The sequence below is a fragment of the Amyelois transitella genome, chromosome 27 (genome assembly GCF_032362555.1).
Source record: "Amyelois transitella isolate CPQ chromosome 27, ilAmyTran1.1, whole genome shotgun sequence".
Taxonomy (NCBI): Eukaryota; Metazoa; Arthropoda; class Insecta; order Lepidoptera; family Pyralidae; genus Amyelois; species Amyelois transitella.
In genome coordinates, this window is record NC_083530.1 from 1985307 (window position 1) to 1997778 (window position 12472).

A 12472-nucleotide genomic window follows, 5' to 3' on the forward strand; every position below is an offset into this window, starting at 1 on the left:
TATGGAGTTGTCCTATTTTGTGCCGTTTGGTTCCCGGCACTAATACAAAAAAGAATAGGACCAATCATCTCTTTCCCATGGATGTCATAAAAGGCGTCTAAGGGATAGGCTTACAAACTTGGGATTCTTTTTTAGGCGATGTGGTAGCAACCTGTCACTATTTGAATCTCAATTCTATCATTAAGCCAAATAGCTGAAAGTGGCCATTCAGTCATTTCAAGACTGTTGGCTCTGTCTACCCCGCAAGGGATATAGACGTGACCATATGTATGTATGTCCTATTTCAAAATGCTGGACACTATACTTAGTCAGATTGTTTTAACTAATATTTAGAAGTCGAGATCCAGTATCCTCAAAAGGTTATAACTTTGACCTTTAACGTTATAAATTGTATTCTATTGTATTTATAATTTGATGGCAGAATACATCTAGTGGAATTGAATTTTCACGAACTGTAAAAGGCATTTTGCTTAACGAAGCCTAATGGGAACACTCTCATACAAATTGATTTTTCTATTTCACACGAATGAGTACAATATTTGATTCACAGATTGAGCTAGCCCCAAAATTAATGTAAATTCGAGACATGTGTTTTGGGATACTAATTCAACGATACTATATCACTACATAGTTTCCGCGTTTGTCCCTATGTCTGTATGTATGTACGCTTAGATCTTAAAAACTGCACAACGGATTTTTATGCAGTTTTTTTTCGCTTTAATCGATAGAATGATTCGAGGGGAAGGTTTATATGTGTCGCTTGTCATTATCCACACTAATAATAATTCACACTAATATTAAAGAGGAAAGATTTGTATTTTTGTATGTTTGTGTGGAATTAACTCAAAAATTTCCGATTTTGATAAAATTTGGCACAGATATAGAATAGACCTTCAAAAGTGACATAGGCATAAATTTGTTTTTACTCTTTGTTTATTTCAAAATATACACCAAAAAAAAAAATGTCCACCCGTGCGAAGCCGGGGCGGGCCGCTAGTATATTATAAAGACCCTTTTTTTTTCTCTGTCTGAGTACATGTATGCGCTTATATCGGAAAGTTGTGGATGGATTTTGTTCCTGTTCGAAATGTTGGAAAGAAGGTTTTCCTTGGAAGGTTAATAAATGCTATGCGTACAAAGCCGGGGCGGGTCGCTAGTACCATAATAAATACTTAAATAGACAATCAGAATTATTAAAAAAAAAACAACTTAATTAGTACGCAATTTGAAAGTATGTCAACTAGGTGCGCAAAGAATCATTAATAAAAATATTAGAAGTAATCACATAATGTAGGGAAGTCGTTACTTATAATAAACTAATGTATTCTTACAAAAACAACGTCGATATAATATTATACTGTCCGATTAATTCTTTTATCAGCTAAACATATATTAATGAAACACGCACAATCGATAGATAAACGATAGACAAGGTTATAAGGGTTACAGAAACGAAACTTTACTGTGGATATTACGTCGACGATTTTATTAGTTTTTCCAATGTTCACTGAATGAGAAAATTATGTTTTACGCAACAATGCGCCAAAACACGATTAAATTTAATATGTTTTTTATGCATATTTGTATATAATAAAGTCTTGGGGGGGTAGACAGAGCCAATGGTCTTGATAGAACTGACAGTTAGGACACTTTCAGCTGTACAGCCTAATTATTGAATTGAATTTCAAATAGTGACAGGTTGCTAGCCCATCGCCTACAGAAGAATCCCCAGCTTATTAGCCTTTCCCTTAGTCGCCCGTGTTAATAGCTTTTTAATTAAGTATAGAAGAAAGTTTTAAAGATTGATAGAATTATTTTTATTTACAAAATAAGGATTTTTGGTACAAGCAAATCAATCTTTCCACATTAGGTAATAACCGTTCCACGACGAAGTTCTTATTAATTTTACTAATTTAGTATGTACGTACAGTCACCTAGAAAAACACCTCCTCTCTGGTTTTTAGGGGTCACTTAGTTTATAGGTTCATATGTATCTGCAGGTGACTGTACTTACATGTATAATGCAAGAAAATAATTCCGAATAATGCTTGTCACATCTCGCATAAACCCATCACGTTGAATTACAAATCAGTGCACTTCAAAGGGTGGCTTGATAGGTAAACGCCACGATGCCACCGCCCATGATACGGTTAAACTATAATTTTACATGCATATAATCACGTCTAAATCCCTTGCGGGGTAGACAGAGCCAACAATCTTGAAAATACTGATAGGCCACTTTCAGCTGTTTGGCTTAATGATAGAATTGAGATTCAAACAGTGACAGGTTGCTAGGCCATCGCCTAAAAGAAGAATCCCAAGTCGCCTTTTACGACAGTTTCAGTCTTCTCAAGACTGTTGGCACTATCTACCAAGCGAGCGATATAGACTGTGTGTGTGTATGTAATGTACTTATCGACCTATTCTTGTTCCAAAAATCAAAGAAAGTTAAACCATCAAGCCATGCAAATAGGTAGAACGATTAGTTGGCGATAAGTGATATTCGTGGTTCGCTTGTTCGGATCCATAACGATGTCTAGACATTCAGCCTAAATGGATTGGACTAGAAAATAGGCATTTCTTTATTTACTACTCGATTGCGTTTCCTACTTAGCTTAAGTGTAACTTTTGCAGACGATTTTTTCAATCAATCTACTTTCTCTTTGTTAAATATTAGGCTCTTCAATCAAAAAGTAAATTACAATCATAAATAACTTGAGCCCTGTCTATCCCGCAAGGTATATAGACGTGACTATACGTATGTACTTGTGTAATTAGTTTCTAACTGTACCGTTTGTTTTATTCAATCGTATTGTAACTTTATTACTTTTAACTCGAGAATGACGGACAAAATTATGATGGACCTTTGCTAAAATGACAAAAATACATAACTGTTTGTCGCAACAAACCAAGGAAATTTGTTTTCTTTTCCAAAATGGAGGAACCCTAAGTAATATTTACTAAGTGTATGCGAATTTTAAGAAGATTAATTGACTAGATAAACTGTTAAAGTATATGTAAAGATTTAAAAAAAAATGCAAAACCTTCGTTCCAGGCCATGACTTATTAATGATAAAGCTGAAAATAGAATTTTAAGGATTACGTTCCTTCGATTTTCAAATTTTACCAGCCAGCTACAAATTTAGAAATTTACATGAACACTATTATTTTTGTAGAGGACAGTGTGCCCACGCGGTTCCCGGTCCATTTTAAATTTAGAACATGCATTTCGTGACATAACCGCCAGTGTCGTGTGTTTGGTAACTGCATTTCGAAGGAAATTTCGGTTGAATTCCGACATTGGCGTTCTGTTCCACGAAACTGTGGATCTAACCGCCAAAGTCGAATTATCTCTACTGTTATTTAGTTTGTGCATACAATCATTTTTTTCAGAATATTTTATGGATGAATAGGTAATATGTTGACTTAAAATTGCGATGCTCACAAGGATTCACATTATACACACTTATGAGCAATGATTTGAATAAAAATGATGTACAATATGATATGCAATAAAGATTTTGAATTGAATTGTCAACTTTTTTTCGGAAGTTTTGAAACTGCAAAGCTTAGAACAATTTTCGAAACATTTGAAATCGGCTAAAATCAACAACATTCATAGATAGAATTGTGATTCATATGTATAATGACAGGTTGCTAGCCCGTCGCCTTAAAGAATAATTCCATTTTTATAAGCCTTACCCTTAGTCGCCTTTTACAACATCCATGCAAAAGAGATGGTGGTGAGTTCTGTTCTTTTTTTATTGGTGCCGGGAACCGCACGGCACTGAATAGAGACAGATGACGAATATCGGTTTACACATTCAATTATCAAGTCGGGGCGTATAGCTGTGTGGTGTATGTTTAATTGAGGTATTTGGTACAAACAGAAAGGATTCTTAATTAATTCTACAGCAAAGGAATTTATGATCGCACAAATTAGTATTGTAATTAAATTATTACTCAGATAACTCAGAAAGGCGGAAACTATGGGAATAATGTGCCGTGTAACCACACGTTACGTTTCCGGCTATAATAGAAAAAAGAATATAGGTCCACTCGCATCTCTTTCCCATGGACGTCGTAAAAGGCGACTAAGGGATAGGTATACGTATATATAGATAAACTTGGGATTTCTCTTGTAGGCGATGGGGCTAGCAACTTGTCACTATTTCAAACTCAGGTTCTATCTTATGCCATACAGTTGAACGTGGCCTTTCAGTCTTTTCAAGACTTTCGGCTTTGTCTACCCCGCAAGGAAAATAGACGTGATTATATCAATGCATATTTAAACTTACCTGCCTACATAAAAACACATTTTATCGTCTTCATCTAACAGTTCTATGTAAAAATCAAAATTATGGTAGATAGAAACTAACAAATTGTGTTCACCAATTTTAAACAATAATTAGGTAATTTACGGACTAATCAGATCCAGAATGACAAAAATCAAATATTTTCAATATTTTTTTTAACATGTCAAAATCATTAATGTTAAAGCAATTAAGTAATGTCGATGCCTAGCTTTCTTTTTCACTCATTTTTTTTTTTTATATATATATTTTTAATAGGAATTTTCGACCTACTTAACAAATTTACATTCCTGGGATGTGATACTATAAACTGTGATTATTTTTAGCCATGGCTACCCCTACGTGTATTGAAAATCCGCTCATCTGTTCACAAAGTGTGTGTAACGCACTGTATCTAATACGTTTATGCTCGAAATGGTGATCGTTTTTGCAAAAAGTATGCCCTAAAACCAGCCTAATCCATACATACATAAAATCACGCCTCTTTCCCGGTGGGGTAGACAGAAACTACCTCTTTCCACTTGCCACGATCTATACATATTAATAAAAGAGTAACAGACCGATGTCTGTAAGTACTTGAAAGATATTAAATAAATATTTATATATAAAACACTTTATTATTGGAGAATTAAAACTGCTTAGTATTTTGCCGCTATGGATATCTTTAAATAAGGCGTATGTGTGACAAATATAAATCCAATTCAAAGCTAAAAAAAAAATACGATATTCATTTATTTTTTGATGACGAAAAATTATGTCTTCGAACCAGCTTGTAGCTCAAACGCCGTCAGAGAACAGTCATTTCAGACCCTTTGCTCAAATTCTTTGTATGTTGGAAAAATTGCGGGACACGTTACCATGACTATAGGATGATAATAATCGAGGTACATACATATGTATGGCCGGAGGCTATTAAAAACGGCTTTTTTTTGGTCCATTTATATTCCAAATTGGATCATTGTGGCCTTGTGTTTTCAAACATATTCGTAATCAAGGTTTTAGCGCCAAATTTTTAACACTTAAAAAATATGCTCCGTATTAAGTAATAATTTATTGCTTAAGGTTTGTTATCAAAATAATAAACAAAGTCTTGGGTACTTTAGAATGATAAATGAGTCAAAAGGTTAATATGTTCCATATGATGGAACTATTATGAAACCTAATGTTTTGATGAAGAAATTGTCACCTTGATATGTGAACAACTGATTCAATGATAAATTTATATAGATCTTTTTATTAGATTGTAAAATGATATGAACATTTAATAATAGTATATTTTGCCACAAAACATTTTAATTAAATTCAGAGTACATAATTCATTAATCATACTGCACTGGACTATTTATGGACCTCAGAGTTTCAGTATATATTTTTTTCTTTTAGTGTGTGTCAGATACTAACATTCAGTCAATTATTGTTAACCAAAAATGGTTTTTAAATCCATCACAGGAAGGTAACTAATCCTGTACAGTGCATGAGTACAACGAGTGTGAGAATATGATCATATTCAATTTCAACAATAAAATGATGCAGTACAGTTTGTACATGTTCAAATAACATATAGAAGACAAAAGTTTTGCAAACGTTGATACAATAACATGTAAAACAGACACAATATTCATTGCATTAAAGCTCAAAATAAAATAAAATTAAAATTCCATGCCTTGTTATTCATACTTTGGTCAAATAAATTGATAAATTAAGCATGTTAAAAATTATCTATGCCCACAGGTAATTTCTGTAACAATAGCTATCTAATTAACTCATTTAACAATGTAGTTCTGCAATGCAAAATTTAATTAAAAAAAAAGAAAACTAATTAGGCACCTTTTGTTTCAGTATTTAATAAATATATATTTGAACTTAAACATTCAATTACATAATAATTGCTGAATATAACATTATGACTTGTCCATTCAAATATAACCACCAAAGTATAAATCACAACTTTATCCCAAGTGGCAAAAACACATTTTTGTCAGACAAAAACAAAGTGTTTATGCAACAAGTAATTTTAAATGCTGACCTAGTGAGGTGAATTAGACTTATTGTAAAATGTGAATAATATAGCAACTGTATAAATATAATTTTCGCATAAAAATACATTGTATGGGCATTTTAGTAAGAACATTATTGATTACTTCAATTAGTATTAAGACTACTTCTATTAATCATTGTCTACTCAAAATGATAAATCCCATTTTTTAAGAGGTAAACAGGGTTTGTATAATCTGTTGGAAAATAAGTACCACATTCAATACATATCTTTATCCCGTGAATGAACTGATATTGAAATAGTGACAGAACATCACCAAAAATTTTTACAATCATACTTATAGAAGCAGCTGGTGCACGCTATGTTTTTTCCTTACTACCGGACAAGTATGAAAGCTTCAAATATGGAAATAAGACTTATGGCATTATGTCCATTATTTAAGATGCAATAAAGTTCAATTAAATTACAATCACATTGTCAATGTCTTGTTTTATAATAATATTTATAATCCATGTGCAAAAAAACAATTTTAATAATTTTAGAAAATATAACTAACTGGTGTTACTGTTCCCATGTAACAGGCCACATTTCATGATTCAGCTGCCTAGACATATTTTGGAGAAAAATTTTCTTAACTTAGCTTTGCATAATTTTTTCTCTCTTGTTATGTAAATGGTGAATAATATAGATTTAATGGAGATGTTGGTTTACAATAAGAAACTACTATCAGTGGGTGCATCTATCAATGAGTTTTTTATGAAATGGTGAACCTCACAAAATCAGCATTTGGCAGGGAAATCTTATTATCGTTGATTACATTATACCAGGGCAGAATATGCTGAAACTTTTCACAGCTAATATCGTGAAATGATGCTAGATCTACAGCCCTGTTACAAGGTAAACTATGACAGATTTGACAGACTTACCTTGAATATCGGCCTGGGATGTCTTGGCTGGGTAGGCGCGGCTGCCGCGGTGGTCGTCGCGACCGCCGCCGCGGGCGCCGTCACATGGTCCGCCGGTAAGGACTCAGGCACAGTTTGAAGGGTTGGCCTCATCGTAGTCGACATTTTCACCAGTTCACTTAATCAAACACTAAATTGCTTGGTACTAGACCCTCGCCACTCGCATCCCCGCGGCCGTCCGATACGCCCAGGCCTTCACCAGCTCGTCTTAGCTCCACCAACGGACCAACAACGCCCATCTAACCGCATTTTCTACCAGAAAAACACATCGCGAAGTCTCACGACTTGAACTATGACACGGTACCGATAACTTCGACACTTTCACGTATTTGCTAACTATCTTACAGATGGAAAACGGAAATACGACACGAAAAAATACTAAGTAGAAAGCTTATGATGTCCTCTCCTGTCACATAAACACTACTAAAGAATTCGGCGTTACGGCTTTTAGTTGCATGCAACGCGGTTTTCTCACAGCGGACCTTTCCAGGCAATTATGGGCAGATCCGTAGTTTAACGATGTTCATCCATTTAATAATAGAATTAATAAAGATATTCACTTCTAGCCGATAAAAGTCCTCACATTCTTGAATTCACTCTCAAGATGGCGGATTTTACCTACTCCTCGTAAATGGGCACAAGGCTGACACGAAAACATCAACCGGCTCTCTATCAATCCCTTTCTTTTATTACGTTATAAAACGAGATAGTGATATGTGAACAAGTTCAACGGAGTTTGGTGATACGTCGAGGATACGTCACACAAAAAAACTGCCAATGGACATGCGCAAAATTAAAGAATACAATAAAAACGCTGAACGCAGCCAGAGAGATGCGTTCAACTCAAATAAGTTAGATTAGAATATGAAAAACGAATACTGGTAACATTACCCATACTAATGTTTTACAATGACTATTTTAACATCCTGACCCAATAAAAATAAATAACAAACATACATACATATCTTCTTAGTCGTGTCACTCTTGACAGAGTGGTCGTGGTTATCATGTAGTGTTGGAGGCGGGCGCCAATGTGCGCCTTACGATGTCCCGCCATTTCTCCCTGCTGGAAGTCATCCTGCTGCACTAGTTAAGTTAACCGCCAATCACAGACTATATATATTAATATATTTGGTCGGTCCATCGCATGGGTGACCTCCCGCGTGGTCGAGAGCCTTCCACTTTACCCTGGACAACAAGCCGTTGTAGGGATCGGTTGCCTCTCCTTGTAACGTGTCCAGACAAGAATGACAAAATGCGAGATTGTACTAAGGGAAATAGTCCCTGCTTAATACCGAGCTCTTGGAGTATCGAGACGTTAGTGCGGAACTCTGTCCAAGACACACCAAGCATTCTCCTCCAGCACCACATCTCTAGGGCGTCTATCTTTTTTCTTTCCACTTCTCGCAATGTCCACGTTTCAGCAGCGTACAAAAATATGGGGAAAATAAGCGTGCGCACCAGTCTGGTCTTTGTGGTCTTAGTGATGCTACGATTCCTCCATACTTTTCTCATTCTGTCCATTGCCGATTTTGTGATTGCCATTCGTCGCTTTATCTCTTCGATACATTCACCGTTATTCGAAATCAGAGCGCCAAGGTAAGTGTACGATTGGACCACGTCACAGTTCGCGATTCTAGTTACTTCTGGCGAATTACTGTTAGCGCGATCCACAACCATCATCTTCGTCTTGCTGCGATTTATTTTCAGACCAAACTCGAGGCCAACACGTTCCATTTTCTGAAGTAGATCTTCCATGTGTTGGGTACTAGTTGCAAAGAGGGTGGTGTCATCAGCATAACGTAGATTGGCAATTTTGTATCCACAGTCCACAAAGCAAATATACACCGATTTTATGAATTCTCGCGCTTTTTCGATGATCTGGCGAACAATCAAAATCTGTTCCCGAGTGCCCTTCCCTTTCACAAAGCCGGCTTGTTCTGGAGCTATCTCCTTAGATAGTTATGTTTTGAGACGCTCGTTAAGGATATGTAACAAAATTTTGCTGGCGTGTGGTATTAAAGCAATAAGGCGGTAGTTGTTACATTTCTTTGTGGAACCTTTCTTGTGTAAGGGGGTAAATATGGTATGAGTCCATTCATCGGGCCAATTTCCCGTCCGCCATACTTCATTACAGATGGCGTGAAAAATTTCATCACCATACTCTCCTAGAGCTTTTATGGTTTCTATGGCAATGGCATCTCTTCCAGTAGCTTTCCCGTTTTTGAGATGTTTTATTGCAGCTCTAACCTCAGACAGGAGAATGACCGGTTCCAGATCCTCAGTATTAGGGACAGTACTCGGGAAATCGCGGCAGTGCGGGTCCTGGAATAACGACTGACAGTAGCCTTTCCATGTTTCGGAGATATCAACCAGTTCTGTTACCACACGATTATCGCTGTTTTCTATAGCCCAGGGGTTAGATGGTAAGGTTTTAGTGATAACCCGAATTTTGTGGTACATGTCTTTCGATTCGTGTCTTCCAGCATGAGACTCGATTTTGTGACAGATGGCATGAAGGTAGTTGTTGTGGTCTCGTCTACATGCTGCTTGGACTTCAGCAGACAGTTTGTTAATAGTCCTCATGTCTGCTCCCTGAGCTTTCTTCCGACGTCTCTCTTCAACAAGAGCAAGAGTACCTTCGGTCATCCAGTGTTGCCGCTTGTGCGCCTTTGATTGCGTTTTAGACTCTGTTGCTGCCTGCTGGATAAGTTGTTCGGCCTTTTCCCACATGACGTTTGGGTTTGGCGTACCGTGTTTTGTTTCTACCCATTCCGTCCACTTATTCTCGATGGTGAAAGTGAATTTCACTATATCTGTGACTTCAATCCTTTTTTGTTTACAAGGAGTTCTGGCAGATTTGAGTTTTAATCGCATTTTCATGATCAAAAGTTCATGATCCGAGCCGCAGCAGGCACCGGGCATTGTGTGCGCATTGAGGACTGAAAGCAGATTTTTTAAGGTAGCGAAAAGTTTTCTTTACTTTATAGCGAAATAACACATTGTACCACCACCACTTTACTCCGGAATAAACATAATATAACATATAATCACGTCTATATCCCTTGCAAGGCAGACAGAGCCAACAGACATCAAAAAACTGAAAGGCCGAGCAAAGCAGCTTGACTCAATGATAGAATTGAGATTCAAATAGTGACAGGTTGTCAGCCCATCGCATAAGAGAGAAATCCCAAGTATACAAGCTATCCCTTGGTGTTCCTTACGATATGGTCGTTCATTTTATCATATTGGACCATATGATAAAAGGAAAAAAAATATTTGTACTTCATAGTTATTCATGGCTTCTATTTCTATAAACGAAAAATTGAGTAAATATACTTTATGAACAATAGGGATGATGACAAAGTCTTAAAGCAACATGAATTGTTTAATAACATGATAGAATACACGTAATTTAATACGTTACGTGAATTTTTAGTTTTAATTTTGACGCCCTATATTGATTTATAAATTTAAAATTATGTAAAAATAACTATGCCAGGAGTGAATGAACAAAAATTTGGAATAACTTTTATTAAGACATCATATCCATAAACGCAATAATTAAGGTTGCTGCCATACAAATAAAGTTCAAGACACGAACAAGAAACCCAGGTATGACTTCTCATTTGATTAGTGTTATGTTTCTTCGAATATCTTAGCTAGTTTATTGTACGAGTATATTGATGCCATTATTTGACTAATGTATCAGTTGTTGTAAAACTAAATTACCACCAAAACAAAAAAAAAATTGTCATTATGCCTATAAAGTCTAAAATGTAAATGTATTGTTCTTCATTTAAATAACATTTTTTCTCAACTTTCAAAAACTGACTTCAAAAAACACTAGAAAGCTAAAAATAATTAAAATCGATAATCGATAAAAACGTCTTAATTATTTGAAATCAGTGAAAAATTCCATTCATAAAACAAGGCCCAAGAAATCTTATCTTAACGTTGCTAAAAGCAAAAGCAAATAGGTATTTTTGACAATATTATTTGTTGTAAATATTTATGACTATGACTAAGCGTCTCTTTCACAATCAGGGTAATTAAAGTGGTCAGGTAATGCACCAAAGCGAGTAACAAATTCTCATATTATTTTCATTCAGTCGTATCTGTGCTCTGGTCGAAACTAGTCACGTTACTGTTCTTCCAAGTTACCCAGTGATTTGTTCTGTATCTTCGTCTACCAGTTATTCTGAGTAAGTATTTTTAAGTTATATTTTTTTTAACTATTGTGTGTAAAGCACAGTTATTTTTTTATTTATAATCTAAGTTAAACTTATGTTTTATATTTAGGTTATTTTAAAATATCCGACTAAAAATTGTTTTAAAGTAATATTTCCAAGACACAAAAGCGAATCATTATTTTTCTATGCTTTTTTCTTGAATTATGAGATGGTTTATACTTATATAAAATCTATTCACAAAAAATCAATTAACTGTGTACTATTTCATTTATTGTATGTATTCTGTATAAGGTTATGTAAGTATGTATTTTATTTATTATTTGTTAGGTATACTGCCCATCCGTTTACATTTTTTACTCTTTACTACCTACCTATCTGGCTGAGAGAAATTGCTAAGCGATAAATCTGCTTTTGCTCAATATATGTTTTTTTATTTCGTGTATGTTTCTACTAGTTACTTTTGTAATTTTGGTATGGGCAAAAAAAGAAATTTATTGTATTGTGTCTTTATAGAAATTCTATTGATGAAGCTATACTTATTTCCATTTCTATTTTTTTCTTAAATGGGAAAATAATGCAAATTAGAATCTTCTTGTTGTATAGTGTTTTGCGCAGGCGCTGAAGAAATGTAATAATATTTCGTTTTTATTCCTAGAAGTCAATAATAGTAAATAATATTTTCTACCTGTTATCATTTTGAACTCTTACAGTGGTTAGTACTCTTTTGTTTCACCCGTAACCAACTTTCACTCGCATACTTAAGCGTTACCTAAGCGTGTTCATAATGTATTGTTAATGCCTACATTAACACTACATTATGAACAAATGTCTTTGTTCCTTTAAATACACGATTTTTTATTGATTAAATGTCTCTTAATGGCAATTGCAAGTGTCATGTCTTATATTTCTACATCTCATAAACATAAATACCTATGTGACGCGGTTTCCTGCTTGCTTAACTGCAGAATAGAACCACTATTTCCCAGTTATATACTCTTTGTTGAT

The 12472-nt window shown here is 35.0% G+C and overlaps 1 protein-coding gene and 1 pseudogene across 8 annotated transcripts in view; both read right to left on the reverse strand.

Annotated features, from left to right (window-relative positions):
* Positions 1–7940, reverse strand: part of LOC106142136 (serine/threonine-protein kinase MARK2) — a 175087-nt gene extending 167147 nt beyond the window's left edge. Inside the window, exon 1 of one of the 8 annotated variants that reach the window (XM_060951954.1) lies at positions 7835–7940. Coding sequence is in view for 1 of the 8 variants with exons in the window: in XM_060951966.1 (XP_060807949.1) it covers positions 7236–7379 (144 nt within the window). In the remaining 7 variants the exon portion in view is untranslated. Of the gene's footprint in view, positions 1–7235; positions 7572–7619; positions 7640–7698 lie in introns of those variants that run through there. The other 7 variants (XM_060951960.1, XM_060951955.1, XM_060951952.1 and 4 more) reach the window with 7 other exon arrangements.
* Positions 7941–8279: 339 nt separating this feature from the next.
* On the reverse strand, positions 8280–12162 carry LOC106142112 (uncharacterized; annotated as a pseudogene).
* Between the last annotated feature and the right edge of the window lie 310 nt (positions 12163–12472).